The 17,767-nt window shown below is 46.2% G+C and overlaps 1 protein-coding gene and 1 long non-coding RNA gene across 3 annotated transcripts in view; both read right to left on the bottom strand.

Annotated features, from left to right (window-relative positions):
* The window catches only part of LOC142258668 (peroxisomal membrane protein 11C-like), a 144,499-nt gene extending 142,540 nt beyond the window's left edge, over positions 1–1,959 (bottom strand). Inside the window, exons 1-2 of the mRNA XM_075331291.1 lie at positions 1,952–1,959; positions 1,450–1,555 (exon numbers count right to left, since the gene is read on the bottom strand). Coding sequence (XP_075187406.1) covers positions 1,450–1,555; positions 1,952–1,959 — 114 coding nt within the window. The remainder of the gene's footprint in view (positions 1–1,449; positions 1,556–1,951) is intronic.
* A 1,882-nt stretch (positions 1,960–3,841) lies between these two features.
* LOC142258667 (uncharacterized) overlaps positions 3,842–17,767 on the bottom strand; it is a 108,021-nt gene continuing 94,095 nt past the window's right edge. For both annotated transcript variants that reach the window (XR_012727836.1, XR_012727837.1), the window contains one exon: positions 3,842–4,162. This is a non-coding gene — a long non-coding RNA (uncharacterized LOC142258667). The remainder of the gene's footprint in view (positions 4,163–17,767) is intronic.

Genomic DNA, 17,767 nt, shown 5'->3' with positions numbered 1-17,767 from the left:
GATACATGGGAAATATAGGAGTGGATTACAGGTAGAGTATTAGATGGTGTTCTACCGGTCCATGGGAAATATGGGAGTGGATTATAGGTAGTGTTATATGGTGTTCTACCGTTACATGGGAAATATGGGAGTGGATTAAAGGAAGAGTATTATATGGTGTTCTACCGGTACATGGGAAATATGGGACAGGATTAAAGGAAGAGTATTATATGGTGTTCTACCGGTACATGGGAAATATGGGAGTGGATTATAGGTAGAGTATTAGATTGTGTTCTACCGGTACATGGGAAATATGGGAGTGGATTATAGGTAGGGTATTAGATGGTGTTCTACCGATACATGGGAAATATGGGAGTGGATTATAGGTAGAGTATTAGATGGTGTTCTACCGGTACATGGGAAATATGGGAGTGGATTATAGGTAGGATATTAGATGGTGTTCTACCGATACATGGGAAATATAGGAGTGGATTACAGGTAGAGTATTAGATGGTGTTCTACCGGTCCATGGGAAATATGGGAGTGGATTATAGGTAGTGTTATATGGTGTTCTACCGTTACATGGGAAATATGGGAGTGGATTAAAGGAAGAGTATTATATGGTGTTCTACCGGTACATGGGAAATATGGGACAGGATTAAAGGAAGAGTATTATATGGTGTTCTACTGGTACATGGGAAATATGGGAGTGGATTATAGGTAGAGTATTAGATTGTGTTATACCGGTACATGGGAAATATGGGAGTGGATTATAGGAAAAGTATTATATGGTGTTCTACCAGTACATGCGAAATATTGGAGTGGATTATAGGAAAAGTATTATATAGTGTTCTACCGGTACATGGGAAATATGGGAGTGGATTATAGGTAGGGTATTAGATGGTGTTCTACCGATACATGGGAAATATGGGAGTGGATTATAGGTAGAGTATTAGATGGTGTTCTACCGGTACATGGGAAATATGGGAGTGGATTATAGGTAGGATATTAGATGGTGTTCTACCGATACATGGGAAATATAGGAGTGGATTACAGGTAGAGTATTAGATGGTGTTCTACCGGTCCATGGGAAATATGGGAGTGGATTATAGGTAGTGTTATATGGTGTTCTACCGTTACATGGGAAATATGGGAGTGGATTAAAGGAAGAGTATTATATGGTGTTCTACCGGTACATGGGAAATATGGGACAGGATTAAAGGAAGAGTATTATATGGTGTTCTACCGGTACATGGGAAATATGGGAGTGGATTATAGGTAGAGTATTAGATTGTGTTATACCGGTACATGGGAAATATGGGAGTGGATTATAGGTAGGGTATTAGATGGTGTTCTACTGATACATGGGAAATATGGGAGTGGATTATAGGTAGAGTATTAGATGGTGTTCTACCGGTACATGGGAAATATGGGAGTGGATTATAGGTAGGATATTAGATGGTGTTCTACCGATACATGGGAAATATAGGAGTGGATTACAGGTAGAGTATTAGATGGTGTTCTACCGGTCCATGGGAAATATGGGAGTGGATTATAGGTAGTGTTATATGGTGTTCTACCGTTACATGGGAAATATGAGAGTGGATTAAAGGAAGAGTATTATATGGTGTTATACCGGTACATGGGAAATATGGGACAGGATTAAAGGAAGAGTATTATATGGTGTTCTACTGGTACATGGGAAATATGGGAGTGGATTATAGGTAGAGTATTAGATTGTGTTATACCGGTACATGGGAAATATGGGAGTGGATTATAGGTAGGGTATTAGATGGTGTTCTACCGATACATGGGAAATATGGGAGTGGATTATAGGTAGAGTATTAGATGGTGTTCTACCGGTACATGGGAAATATGGGAGTGGATTATAGGTAGGATATTAGATGGTGTTCTACCGATACATGGGAAATATAGGAGTGGATTACAGGTAGAGTATTAGATGGTGTTCTACCGGTCCATGGGAAATATGGGAGTGGATTATAGGTAGTGTTATATGGTGTTCTACCGTTACATGGGAAATATGGGAGTGGATTAAAGGAAGAGTATTATATGGTGTTCTACCGGTACATGGGAAATATGGGACAGGATTAAAGGAAGAGTATTATATGGTGTTCTACTGGTACATGGGAAATATGGGAGTGGATTATAGGTAGAGTATTAGATTGTGTTATACCGGTACATGGGAAATATGGGAGTGGATTATAGGAAAAGTATTATATGGTGTTCTACCAGTACATGCGAAATATTGGAGTGGATTATAGGAAAAGTATTATATAGTGTTCTACCGGTACATGGGAAATATGGGAGTGGATTATAGGTAGGGTATTAGATGGTGTTCTACCGATACATGGGAAATATGGGAGTGGATTATAGGTAGAGTATTAGATGGTGTTCTACCGGTACATGGGAAATATGGGAGTGGATTATAGGTAGGATATTAGATGGTGTTCTACCGATACATGGGAAATATAGGAGTGGATTACAGGTAGAGTATTAGATGGTGTTCTACCGGTCCATGGGAAATATGGGAGTGGATTATAGGTAGTGTTATATGGTGTTCTACCGTTACATGGGAAATATGGGAGTGGATTAAAGGAAGAGTATTATATGGTGTTCTACCGGTACATGGGAAATATGGGACAGGATTAAAGGAAGAGTATTATATGGTGTTCTACCGGTACATGGGAAATATGGGAGTGGATTATAGGTAGAGTATTAGATTGTGTTATACCGGTACATGGGAAATATGGGAGTGGATTATAGGTAGGGTATTAGATGGTGTTCTACTGATACATGGGAAATATGGGAGTGGATTATAGGTAGAGTATTAGATGGTGTTCTACCGGTACATGGGAAATATGGGAGTGGATTATAGGTAGGATATTAGATGGTGTTCTACCGATACATGGGAAATATAGGAGTGGATTACAGGTAGAGTATTAGATGGTGTTCTACCGGTCCATGGGAAATATGGGAGTGGATTATAGGTAGTGTTATATGGTGTTCTACCGTTACATGGGAAATATGAGAGTGGATTAAAGGAAGAGTATTATATGGTGTTCTACCGGTACATGGGAAATATGGGACAGGATTAAAGGAAGAGTATTATATGGTGTTCTACTGGTACATGGGAAATATGGGAGTGGATTATAGGTAGAGTATTAGATTGTGTTATACCGGTACATGGGAAATATGGGAGTGGATTATAGGAAAAGTATTATATGGTGTTCTACCAGTACATGCGAAATATGGGAGAGGATTAAAGCAACAGTATTATATGGTGTTCTACCGGTACATGGGAAATATAGGAGAGGATTAAAGGAAGAGTATTATATGGTGTTCTACTGGTACATGGGAAATATGGGAGAGGATTATAGGTAGAGTATTAGATTGTGTTCTACCGGTACATGGGAAATATGGGAGAGGATTATAGGTAGAGTATTATATGGTGCTCTACCGGTATATGGGAAATATGGGAGTGGATTATAGGTAGAGTATTAGATTGTGTTCTACCTGTACATGGGAAATATGGGAGTGGATTATAGGTAGAGTATTAGATGGTGTTCTACCGGTACATGGGAAATATGGGAGTGGATTAAAGGAAGAGTATTATATGGTGTTCTACCGCTACATGGGAAATATGGGAGTGGATTACAGGTAGAGTATTAGATTGTGTTCTACCTGTACATGGGAAATATGGGAGTGGATTACAGGTAGAGTATTAGATTGTGTTCTACCTGTGTCGGGGTCGTTACGACAATACCCTCGTCCACCGTCACTCCGAATTAGTCTAATAGCGTGTGGTACCAATATAAGAAAGAGTCAGACAAGGAATCTGGTTCAATCCCAGTGCACGTGGGCGTCAGCACTCAGCAACACTGCCCTTTATTTCCTGAACACAATCTTATATACATAAATGTATAGGCGTGGAGGAGGAAAGAAAAAGGAACAGCAGGGAGGGGTTAAAGTCATATATGTCTAATTCCGGTCGTTCGTCATTGGTCCAATCATTCTTCTATAAATGGAATTATTCTTCTAGTATGTCACGTAGTTTCCAGTAAACAGGATGTCGGCCGTTAGCAAAGTTTCTGTGTCAAAATAGTCAGTTGACTGTTGGTCTAGTTTCCATGTTGAAATAGCTTCAGTGGAAAAACTTATGTTTCTGCAGAAATAAACACAAAGCGTATGAAAGCATAAAGCATATAAAAGCATGAATATAAAAAGTATATTTTTCCTTCACAATCCCCCCTAAACACAAAGTTTTTCCCTGAAAATCATCCTTTGAGACTGTCCATGCATGGGGAAAGGAGATGAATTGGGCTTTTTCATTCGTCCGCGTCAGGATAACTCCCTGGTAGAGTACCCCACACGAACCGAACACTACACTATCAGATAATGCATGGAGTTATCCCATCTTTCCCTAAACTAAATCCTTCAAATTATGATAGGGGGTGAGATTGGATTTGTTGAGCTCTGTGTATTGTTCCATTTCCTCGATCTCAGCTATGAGGGAGCCGACTTCCCCGGAGAGGAAGACGCCTGTTGGGGCGGCTTTGGTAGCTATCCTTTTATAAAGGGGAATAACGCAGCATAGAATAATCATTCCGAAAGCCACAATACCAATTATAACTAGACAAAGCTGTTGTAGGAATCCCTTCAGGCCTCCCAACCAACCTGAGAAAAAGGAGGTGTCTACTCCGGCGTTGCTCTTAAGCTCGTCCGCCAATTTATTGATCTTCCGAAGGGCCACTGTAGTCTTACCGTTTATACCTGAATTTTGTGGGATATAGGTACAACATTCTTCCCCAATCATTCCACAGACCCCTCCTTTTTCGGCCAGGATCATGTCAAGCGTAAGTCTATTCTGCAGGGTCATCTTGGTGTGAGGGCCTAATTCCTCCACTATACCCTGGAAGGCATCTCGACTATAGTTGACAAATCTTTGCTCACTGTAATACACATAATTAATCCAGTCGACATTCTTATTGATCTGTACCTGTGGGATAATGGAGGCAAAACCTGCTGCAATCTGGTTCTGAGCCTTAAACTGATCAGGAACCCCCCTTGGCACTCCAATGGCATCAATATAGACTTTGGGGTCTTCCTCATACCCCAGATGAAGTTGTTCAGTGCTTCTTTTTCTACGCCTGTCTGCAGGGGGTTCAGGATCCCAGGGTAGGATCCGGGACTTCATGGCCAGCTTTACCAGAGTACATTGGCCGGACCAGGAGGAGGGTAGTCTGGACCTGAGCTTATCGTCTCCACATAACCAATAGATGTCATACATATAATGTGTGTGGTTGTGGAGTAGATCAGTGTTCACTGCATGGTCGGATTTACAGAACCCTGGCTTGAATGTCCCTACTTGGGTACCTGTGTCACTCCTATTGTAACAAGTGTAATTGTCTGCTATTATTATTACTCCTCCAGGTACTCGGGTTCTAAGTTTCTTATGTATTAGTGGGGCGTAGTCTGGACACTCTGTTACCTCGGATCCTTTCAACATACTCATTAGGCATGTGGTGGTATTGTCGTCAGGGAGGTGGAGAGCATGCGTATATAGGTGTGTGTTGGCAGCAGCACAAGCAATACATCCCACAGAGATGTTTTGAACTCTCACATTATACCTCACCCATTCTATCAATACATTTTTCCTGGGGTTGGCTTGAGTCTCTATGGAGAATACTTCCTCCCAACTGAGGCCTGGAATGGGGATTACTTCGTTTACTGCAGCCTGTAGTTTCTCACGCGGGTTATGGATAACAGTGGGCGGAGTTTGAGTGGGTTTATCCTTTACATCTTTAAATTCAAACTGACCAACATCATAATTGATGGCTCCCATGTGTAAACCCAAAACATACTTTCCCAGGTCTCCCGATGACGGGTTCTCTATATTTATATACAAGGGAAAGCAATTTCTTTCGGCATGGCACCTTCCCCAGGGGTAAACCTTTGCTTTGGTTATGGTCATTCGGGTAAGTAGGGATCTCTCATTTTTGTCCTTCCGGTCCCTCCCCTCCTGGGGTTTATATCCCCAGTCATTTCCCGTATTCCACCCTACATCGGACCAGTAGTAGCAATTTTCATTAGCGGGGCAGGTCACACATATGTAAAATTCTCCCCTGGTCGCTGTCTCATACCACTTCTTGGTAGTGAGGCCACGACCTTTGCATTCAACTACATCACAAAAATCAAATTTGTAGGTTTGTACGGATACAGACGTAGTTACCCAGAAGGTGGTAACCTTTCCCTCTAGGGGCAATATCAAAGGCGCCCCTAGTAGGCTTATCATTATGAGGCTAATGACGGGTGCCATTTCCAGTCTTGTCCCTTTTGCAGTGAGAGGCGTGTATCCAGGTGTTCTTTCCCTCAAGTTTCACCGCCGTGGGAGTCACCAAGATTACAGTGTAAGGACCGTCAAATCGGGGCTGTAGGCAGTCTCTGCGGACAAACTTCTTCACGTACACCAGGTCACCGGGTACGAAGTCGTGGACCACTTCACCTGTGGATTCTGGGAGAGAAGCAGAGACTGTAGAGTGCGTGTAAGGCTATGTGCACACGCTGCGTTTTTTTGACGCTGCGTTTTTGTGCGTTTTTGGCCGCTAAAAACGCACAAAAACGCACCTGCGTCGAAAAAACGCGGCAAAAAACGCACGCGTTTTGCCGCGATTTGGTGCGGTTTTTTTGCTGCGTTTTGCTGCGTTTTTGCTCACTGCGTCCTTATGCGTTTTTTATCAGTGAACAAAAAAAAAAAGGTCTGATGTCATTTCCTTCTTCAATGTGTTCTTCATTCTCCACTAGTGTATGCAGAAGAGCAGACAGCTGCAGAACTACAAGGCTCAGCATCCTCGATCCAATAGTGTATGCAGGACAGCAGACAGCAGCTGTCGAACTACAAGGCTCAGCATCCTCCTTCCAATAGTGTATGCAGGAGAGCAGACAGCAGCTGTCGAACTACAAGGCTCAGCATCCTCCTTCCAGGACTGTATGCAGGATTTCTTTGCCCCCCCAAAAAAAAAAAATGACGTGGGCTTCGCCATATTTTTGTATGCTAGCCGGGTACAGCAGGCAGGTACGGGCTGCCCCCAACCCCCAGCTGCCTATTTGTACCCGGCTGGGAACCAAAAATATAGGGAAGCCCTTTTTTTTAAAATTATTTCATGAATTTCATGAAATAATTTTAAAAAAAAAATGACGTGAGCTTCGCCCCATTTTTGAGTCCAGCCGGGTACAACTAGGCAGCTGGGGATTGGAATCCACAGTGCAGGGTGCCCATGCTTTCTGGGCACCCCCGCTGTGAATTGCAGTCCCGCAGCCACCCCAGAAAATGGCGCTTTCATAGAAGCGCCATCTTCTGGCGCTGTATCCAACTCTTCCGGCTGCCCTGATGCCGGGTGGCTAGCCGGGTAATAATGGAGTTAGGGCTAGCTGTATATTATCAGCTAGCCCTAAGCCCGAAATTCATGGTGTCACGCCAATATTAGACATGGCCACCATGAATTTCTAGTAAAGATAAAAAAAAAACACAACACACAGAAAAATATTTTTATTAGAAATAAAACACAACACAATTAGTGACTCCATCTTTATTGAAATAAAGAACCCCCCCTCCGCAGTAATCCTGGGTCAAGGGTCCCGCGCCGTCCAATCCGGATCCAATATCATCTGATCGGTTTGCTGGAAGGCAAAGCGATCAGATTATGTGTCAGGATCAAGTGCCTGAATCCCATCACACATCAGCTGATTGTATAAAAGCCGTTTATACAATCAGCAGATGCATCGGTGCAAAAAAAAAAAATAATAATAATACTCACTTATGTGCTGATTACCGGCAGCTCTTGGAGCGATGGGGCGGGAGTCTGATCCCGTCCGATCGCTGCAGCAGCTGCCGGTAATCAGCTGATGAAGTCTCCTGACGCATCCGCTGATACCGGCCGGGCGCCCGCGTCACCGCGATACTTACGATCAGCTGATGCGTCAGGTGACTGCATCAGGTGATCCATCGCCAGGTCCTGCATCCATCGGAGGTTTCCCGGCCGTCTGCACACAGCCGGAGCGGGGGTGGCGATACCGTGAGAGGAGATGGGAGCGGGCATGGCACCGGGAGTCTGCAGACAGGTGAGTATAACTTTTTTTTTTTTTTCTACTGTTAACTTTTGTTTTCGCAGCCGCTTCCACCTCCCGCCCAGACATGGCGCCGCACGGCAGCATACATGCACAGGACGGGAGGTGGAAGCGGCGGTGACTGTACCGGGAGGATTCACGCTTCTGTGTTTACTGACAGAAGGAATCCTCTTCCTGTACACGTCACTTTACTACCCACCTCCTGCGTTTATAGCTGCGTTTTTGGTCTTAAAAACGCACCAAAACGCAGCTATTTGCGTTTCTGATTGCGTCTTTCAACATCCCATTGAACTCAATGGATGAAAAGCGCAGTGAAAAACGCGGGAATAATTGACATGCTGCGTTTTTGTGGCACCACAAAAACGCAGCTGAAAAAAAACAGATGTGTGCGGACAGCAAAAATGAAAACTCATAGACTTTGCTGGGGAAGCAAAGTCCTGCAGTTTTGAGGCCAAAAACGCACCCGAAAAACGCGCAAAAACGCCGCGAAAAACGCACTGTGCGCACATAGCCTTAGAGCTGATTTGTTAGAGGACCATAGTAGGGTCAGAAGGTTAATAAAGTATTTAGGGGGGACTGTTGAGGAGAGCCATAAGATGAAATACTTAATTAACCTCTGAACATAGAGCACTGTGAGAAGTGTGTTCAATGAAATTAATTCTCTATACATAAGCCAGTCACTCTTAAGAGGAAGCCACGATGGCCCCCGATGACATCACAGACCCTACCATCAGCATGGATCCACCAGATGACGTCCCTCCCATCACCATGGATCCATCCGATGACGTCATAGACCTGCCTACAATGACGCCCACCAATCAGCTCATGGACTAACACATTGTTCAACCCACTGACCAATGGACACATCCAAGTATGCTCACTGTGGGGCTGACCATGCCCCTTTGCAAGGTTATATCAGAGCAAGCTCAGTTGTAATAAAGCAGAGCATGGGCTGACTTCTGTTGAGGAAAGATGAATATCCGACTGTGTCTGATCTCATTTTTCAAGCATGCACTCGATCCACACCAATTAGACCAGGCAGTAGGCAACTAGTGATCTCTGATTAAGAGTTCACCCTAACACATGTATCCAAAAAAGAGCCATACCTTGTCTCCGGGCCAGAAAAAAGGAGAATTAAGGCGTATCTTGTCCGGATGCCTCTTCATATGGATAGAGGAGTGCAACAGGGAGGACTTGGTCTCATTTACAGAAGCGCAGATTGAGCCACGTTTGCCAAGTTCCCATCTGAGAAGTCCAAGGTGACATACAGTAGCTTGCAGGTGGCCCTCCACAAGCAGGACATAAACTGGACACCTCTGTTGCACATGATGTTAAGCGGAAGACCCTGCAGCCTGAAGATACGCTGGATGTAGTGCTTGCCCAGTCAGTGCCGTGAAATGGGCCATTTTAAAAAAACTTGTCTTCTACCACTCAGATGGTGGTGCAACCAGAGGACTATGGCAGGGCAGTGATATAGTCCATCAAAATATGCTGCCAAGGACCACCCAGCAGGAAATTTCTTTGGAGTTTTGTTGAGGGCACATGAGGGAGAGGCCAAAACAAACTCCAGAACATCTTGTTTCAGTGTTGGCCACCAATAATGCTGAAAGATCAGCTGAAGCGTGACTTGCCAGCTTGGAGCAATGACCCCATTGAAGAACTCGCTTCATTGATGCTTCTGCAAAGAACGTCTTACAGGGAGGGACAAGTCTATAGGTTCCTCAGCCTCCCGTCAACTTTCCATGGTACATAACAGTAATATTGATTCATGTAAAGTGACGGGGATTGAGAAAGTTTGCATGCCCCCTAGGGGTGGTGATCGGAGACGGATCCTGTTGAACAGAGAATCTTGGTGGATTTTCTTGTTACAGACTAGAATACCTGATGGCCTGAATTGTAGGTATGATTTAATCTATCACTATGACTAATTGGTGAATTTTTTTCAGTGATTTGCAGTGATTGGCTTGTCTGTCGAGTGGGAGTAAAGCCTGCTTTACATGTTATGATTTCGCATACGATATCGTATGCAATCGTAACCGCCCCCATTGTATGTGCGGCACGTTCAATTTGTTGAATGTGCCGCACAAACAATTAACCCCCGTCACATGTACTTACCCATCCATACGACCTCAATGTGGGCGGCGAACATCCACTTCCTGGAGTGGGAGGGATGTTCGGCGCCACAGCGACGTCACGCGGCAGCCGGCCAATAGAAGCGGAGAGGCGGAGATGAGCGGGACGTAAACATCCCGCCCACCTCCTTCCTTCCGCATTGTCGGCGGGAGCCGTGGACGCAGGTAAGCTGTCGTTCAATGTTCCCAGGGTGTCACACACTGCGATGTGTGCTGCCTCGGGAACATTGTACAACCGCACGTTCAATCTTTGAGGAATGAACAATGTGTATGCGATGAACGGATTTTCGTTTAATCGCAATTGCACGGAGGTTTTACACACTACAATCATACTTACGATGCCGAATGAGCGTCACTTACGACGTGACCCCGCCGACACATCGTAAGATTTATTGTAGCGTGTAAAGCACCCTTAACAGGATGTGAGATAAGACACTAAAGGGGGCTTTACACGCTACGATATCGTTAATGTTTTGTCGTCGGGGTCAAGTTGTTAGTGACGCACATCCGGCGTCATTAACGATATCGCAGCGTGTGACACTGACCAGCGACCTTAAGCGACCTCAAAAATGGTGAAAATCATTCACCATGGAGAGGTCGTCCCAAACTCAAAAATCGGTAAGGGTTGTTTATCCAGGTGGTTCATCGCTCATGCGGCAGGACACATCGCTATGTGTGACACCGCAGGAGCGAGGAACGTCTCCTTACCTACCGCCGGCCACAATGAGGAAGAAAGAAGGTGGGTGGGATGTTACGTCCTGCTCATCTCCGCCCCTCCGCTTTGATTGGCCGGCCGCTTAGTGACGTTGCGGTGACGTCGCTGTGATGCCGAACGTCCCTCCCCCTTGAAGGAGGGATTGTTCGGCAGTCACAGCAACGCCGCCGACCAGGTAAGTATGTGTGACGCTGCCGTAGCGATATTGTTCGCTACGGCAGCGATCACAAACAATCGCATGCGCGATGGGGGCGGGTACTTACACACTCGCTATCGCTACAAATTGCTAGCGATATCGCTACCGTGTAAAGCCCCCTTAAGTGCATGTGCTGTTTGGTATGCGATGATTAAGGACGCCATTGTCCGAAAAATGTTTGCTTTTTTTTGAGTGCCATCTTCCTATGGTTTTAATTAATATTATTGGAATAAAATTTGTATGGTTTTTACATCGTTGGATGCCTTCTTTTTTCTTATATTCATTGGATTTCACAAGCATCTTTCATGACTTCGCTCGCTGTGGAAAGTGGTGAGCTGACTCGTTTGCCTCTGACTAAACTATTTTTCTACAAGTCTATAGGAGCCATCGGCAACATCCTGGAAGGCTCGATAAAATGCTGAAGCACCTTCTCTTGATCGGCTGATAGAAACGTCCAAGACCAAGCACCTTGGCCTTGATGTTCTCAGCCGGACAGAAAAGCACAATGAAGACAAAGCACGTGTAGTACAATGACCACCATGCTTGGCGCAGATTAAACCTCTGAGCCGACTGAAGGTAGGCCAAGTTTTTGTGGTTGTTGCAGATGATTGCTAACAGGTCTTGTTCGCCAATCAAGTAGTTGTACTCGGCAGGAGAGAAGGCCCTGGAAAAGAATCCACAAGTTACCATCTTACCCGCAGCAGACTTCTGCATGAGGGCTGCACTGGCACCAGAGGACAAAGCATGTACTTCAAGGATGAACTGCTTACTAATCTCTGGTCTATGCAGTACCAGAGCTGAAGAGAAGGCCTGCTTGAGGGTGACAAATGCGTCTTCCATTTCTGGAGTCCACACCTTGGAATTCCCACCCCATAGTGGCCGTCACACATATTGAAGGCCGTCTTCCATTCCTCACCCGACCGTATCCAGATTAGGGTGTACACACCACAGAGGTTGAGTTGGAGAAAATTCTGGAACCTCATAGCTAGTCGAAAAATTCCGGTATTAGCGGCAGCGGGTATTTATTCTTGACTGTAATTTGGTTGAGACCTCTGTAGTTAATACATGGCTGAAGAGATCCATCCTTTTTTTTTTACAAAGCAGAATCCAGCTCCAGCCAGTGAGGAGCACTTTTGGATGATTCCCTTTACCAAATTCTCCTTAATGTATTTGGATATGGCTTGGGCCTCAGCCTGAGACAGAGGGTAGATACGACCACAAGGTGAGTTGAACTGGAAAGGAGATAAATAGGACAGTCATATGGCCTGTGTCACGGCAAGATCTCAGCCTCTTTTTTGTCAAAGATGTAGGCGTAGGCCCAGTAGGCAGACAGCAGCCCTGGAAGATTAGAGGGTCTCACACGCGACCAAGCAGGTTGCACGGAAATGAGACAACTTTCATGGCAGGAGTAACCCCACCTGAGTATCTCTCCAGTCCAACACCGGTTTATGTTTCTGAAGCCACAGCAGGCCCAGTAACAGTGGATGCGACATTCCCAGTAACACGTGGAAAGCGATCTTCTCCACATGCAGCATTCCCACCCAAAGGACAACTTGCTCGTCAACGAACTGGATAGCCTCGGACAGGGGCTTCCCATCAAGGGAGTGGCTGCAGCTGAGATTACAACTATCTGCTAGATCTCTGCAGGATAGAAATTCACCTTAATTCCTTCAGTACCGGATGGAACTAATTATGCTCCATATCAGTGTAAACAATGACACTAAAGCAGATCTGTGATCAACAATACATTATGTCCTTCTGATCCCAGATCCCTTCAAAATGGCATCAGTTACATTTACGCCAGAGATATACTTTAGTCTCTGACCGGAATAACACTTCTGATGATGTGCTAATTCATTAAGTGGTGTGCGCCTCTTAATTCATTAAGTGCATTTTACTTGTGCATGTCCCTTCATTAAGATAATAGGGGTACTCTGTCTCCTTAACAATGTCAACAATATCAGCTAGCTGCCTCCGCTGTGCTGAATCTCTACCCCTCATTTCCTTAGCCTCCTTCTGTAGGTCACTTCTCATCTGAAAAACCTTCCCTTTTTCTATATACTGCATTTGACATCAATGCACTGTGATGTCAGCAGTGAACAGATATCCACACAGAGAAATATAAAGGCTATATCCGATGCTGCTATTGCTGAGCAAACAGAGTCTGACCTCCTACATAGCAGGAGAAAAAGGAGCAGCACATTATACCTGATAACAACCATCATATTTCTCATAAATTTCTTCTATTGCACTCTGTTCTGCTGTATATTTATTATAACAAAATTGGTTGAGTCCCTTTCAAAGCACCATACTATTCTCTGAGCATTTCTTCTTGGCACAGTAAGTACAGTGTGTAGTGTATTATGATTTTTTACAACATTATCTGCACAGTTCAATAAGACCAGAATTTTTAATGTCAATTTAATATAGGCATCACTGAAGTAAGGTGTACCTCAGATATTGAGAGTACATTCCTGCCATCAATTTTTTGAGATTGATAGGTGGATTTCTCCACGATTCTTCCTGCATAAGCTTTGCTCACTTTGGTGAAGCTAGCTAAGACTGAGGGAATATTTGCGCAAAAAAACTTCACAAAGTGTTTCTTGCCAGGTGAATACACTTTAATAAATCAAGCCCTTCAACTAGAATTATTTTAGTCTGGGGAGGCTTTGTGTGTGATGATATCTTTGAAGAAACAGTGTATGAGGCTATTATTTTTGGATATATCTGCTTCATTTCAATGCCTACCCAATCCATCACCAAATCCTGGATCCACCTTTGGCTCATGGTGCCAACTATATAGAGCAGACAAAATAGTGGACGTTTTTAGGTGAAAAGAGAGATTATATCTGTGACTAAATATTACATTGAAGGGGTGTAGAAGGAGGGGAGTGATACCTGGGGAAGAAATTATCATTTTTCCTAAGACATTCTCTACCAAAGGCAAGTCTTGGTTATTAATGTGATGTGTTCAATTTAAATGAGACCTCCTTTGCATCAGTACAGAGCTGGATGTCTATCAGTGCCGGGGCACTTACCATGTACCGAGGGGTGACTGAAACTACTTGTGCCTCTATGACTGAAACCCGAGACTGCCGGAAAGAATTACAAGTACATTCCTCTCTTTAAGACCCGTTTCACACGTCAGTGAAAAACACAGACGTTCTTCACTGACGTGTAAAACACGCACATGTCCCTCCGTGTGCCGTGATTCACGGCACACGTGGGTTGTCTAAGTGCAATCCGGGCTCCGTTCTCCGTGGTCCGTGATTGCACATAGAGATTAACTCACCTGTGCGCGCTCCCGCTCTCCATGGTGCTGAACGCTCCCACGGTGCAGCATCCGGCCAGCGCTGACCCCCACAGCAGCTGCTTCCGGGTCGGCTGTGTCGTGCATTCATGAATATGCATGACAGTAATGAGCCGGCTGAGAAGCAGCAGGCAGAACAGGCTGCAGACAGCGCCGCTGAAGCCGGGTGAGTAAAAATTATTTTTATTTTATATGCACGTTTTTTTCTGGCACGTGTTTCACGGATCACACCACTGCGTGGTCCGTGGGACATCAGTGATGCCATAAAAAAATGGAAGTGTCTCCGTGCGGCAATCACGGACACGTGGGTACGCTGCATGGAGACAAGGTCAGTGAAAAATCACTGATGTGTGAGCAGACCCATTGATTATAATGGGTCTGCATAAGTCAGTGATTCTGGTACGTAGAAAAAAAAACACATACGTACCAGAATCACTGACGTGTGAAACAGGCCTAAGGCTCCCTTCACACGTCCGTGAAAATCACGCACGTTTCATGGACGTGTCAAAGGTGCGTTTCCCCTCCGTGTGACGTGTTTATGGCACTACATGTGTTCTCAGTGTGTTATCCGTGATAACACATGGAGAACGGGAACTTTCCACTCACCTGTCCCTGGCGTCGCTGTCTGTGGTGCTGATCTTCGGTCTCCAGCCCTGCCAACTCCCTGCTGCTGCCGCTTCCGCCGCAGTGAAGTGAATATTAAATGAGCATAATGAGCGGCGGCCGGCAGCAAGTGACAGCAGCGGCAGAGACAGGAGGGCTGGAGAAGGTGAGTAAAGTTTTGTTATTTTTTTCTCTGAGATGTGTGTTTCTCCGGCGCGTTTCACACAGGACCGCATCCACACTACATCCGTGTGGTACGGGTGCGGGCCGTGTGACACCCGTGCTGCCGGAGAAAAACGGACATGTATCCGTGTGGAGCACATGGGCTCATGTCTCGTGCGTGCACATAAACCCATTGATTTTAATGTGTTTACGTGTGCCCGTGTCTTCGGTACATGCGGGCACGGACCTAGCACATACCGGAGACACGTACGTGTGAAGGGGGCCTAAGGCTGGACTCACACGAGAGTATGGCATCCGATGCGAGAACATTGGATGTGATATGCTAATGACCTGCTGCGAGCGTGAGCCGAGTTTCATGTGACTGTGACCCGATTTTGCAATCGGGTCACAGCTGTGAAGCTGAGGGCAGGCGTTGGGGAGGAGAGGGAGGGGTTAATCTCCCCATCTCCTCCATTGTCAGACTGTGCGTATATCACACTGCACTGGGATAACATCTGAGTGCAGTCCGATGTTTCTCTCGTACCCATTCAAGTGATACGGCTTTCACAGAAAATCGCAGCATGCTGCTACTTTTCTCGCATCCACAATCTGGATGCGAGAAAAGCTGAGTAACTGCTCGCCCTCATTGACTAGCATTGGTCAGAGTGGAATGCGAGATTTTCTCGCATTGCACTTGTGACGCCCTGGACTATTCGGGTCGTCACAGGGTTCTGCACAATCTGCTCTTCCCATGCAGGACTCAAACCCCCCTGCCTCCATCAGCATTCACAAATCCCAGATACACCTTGCACCACACCCTGTCAGGCACACCAGTGGGCTGCTTAAGCAGGAATAGGGCCGCCCACCTAGGGGTCAGGCAGGGAGATGGGAGATGTCAAGTCAGTTCAGTGGTGACCCTCGAGCTGTGTGAAGCTCTGAGGAAGCTGGGAGTTGTAGATCCCAGGGGAGAAGCAGACTAAGTCACAGACGGTGATAGGGACCTAGAGCAGTCGGACCCCCGTCACAGGGGATTAAGGCTAGGTGCTTGGAACCCATCAAGGAGGATGGTCAGCAGCCTGGTCCTAGCATCGGTCCGGGACCGAAGGCACGTCGGGGTACACGGACCCTAGGTCAGTGAGAAGCTTCAGGCGACCCGGCAATTAACCTGTGGAGGACAGGGCCTTTATGGACTGTTCCCACGAAGCTCAGAGATCGGGGGCACTAACGCAACGAGGGGGATAGGGCTTTCCTAGCAAGCGGCCCACTGAAATCCCAAGCGTGAGCTCCTGAGAGCAGGCTCCTTCACTTAGCCACAGTGGGGAGCGGGGCCTGGAAAGCTCCAAGCTACCGGGCCACAACAGACAATCCAAATTGGCGCCAGGAGGCAGGTTATAGCCCACCAGGCAGTGCTGCAGGGGACGGGACCCAGACAAGCTCCCCTCAGGAGCAGCGGCAGTCAGAGACTTGCTTTACCCTGTTGTCAGCGTCTGCTTCACTGCTGAGTGAGTACCCGACTGACCCCTGCACTGCATCCCTGCATCACCATCCGGAGTCCCAGGGCCTACCCCTACCCGTGGAGAGTAACGTCATCTTGCTGCCCCACTCTATCACCCCAGGTACTCCCAACGGCAGTGGCGGTACTCCCAGTTACCGCACACCATGTGTGACATCACGAACTATACCTTTTCCCCTGTAAATACACGCCTTCTACATTTGAGTGTGGCCCCTAGCCCCCGGGTCCGGAGACCCTTGAGCCACGAGTAATCACCACCCCCAGATCCGAGCGGTTCTATCCGCTGTAGGGGCGGCACACACAATCCGATTTCAACGCTCGTGTGAGCGTACCCTAAGTGCGGTAACCAGCCAGTCTAAGAATGCTATTAATTTGCAGATTAACCCCATATCTGCATGTTAATATCCTTTTTTTGACATCCCTTTAAAATTATGTGCACTAACCTCTTGAAGAAAATCTGTCACCTTCAAAAATAGTATTTACTTGCAGATTTATTGGTAATCTGCAGGTACAAGCATTTAAACTATGTCTTGGTTACTGCATCCCTCCCAACTAGAGTTGAGCGCGGTTCGCGGTTTGAGGTTCTCCAGTTCGCGGCTCGAGTGATTTTGGGGGCTGTTCTAGATCGAACTAGAACTCAAGCTTTTTGCTTAAGCCCGAGAGTTCTAGATACGTTCGAGAACGGTTCTAGCAGCAAAAAGCAGGGCTTTTTACAGCTACAGTGTGCAGGAGCCATCGCTGGCAGCCTGCCAGAAGCTGGTAACCAAGATAAACATCGGACATCCAAGCAAAGCGCTTTGGTTAGTAACCCGATGTTTATCCTAGTTACGTGCAGGAAGCCCACACTTCCCCGCTCAGCTCACTCCGCCCCCTCCTGCACGCGGCATGTACACATACATACACACACACACACACGTCCCCAGCCATGCAGTCCACGACACTGACATCCTCCTGGCACTCTGCACACATGGTCCCGCTCGGCTTACCTGCGGTGATGAAGTCCCGACCTCAG

The sequence above is a fragment of the Anomaloglossus baeobatrachus genome (genome assembly GCF_048569485.1).
Source record: "Anomaloglossus baeobatrachus isolate aAnoBae1 chromosome 1 unlocalized genomic scaffold, aAnoBae1.hap1 SUPER_1_unloc_1, whole genome shotgun sequence".
NCBI lineage: Eukaryota > Metazoa > Chordata > Amphibia > Anura > Aromobatidae > Anomaloglossus > Anomaloglossus baeobatrachus.
The sequence above is the reverse complement of the archived record's forward strand: the minus strand, read 5'-3'. Positions and strand labels throughout refer to the sequence as shown.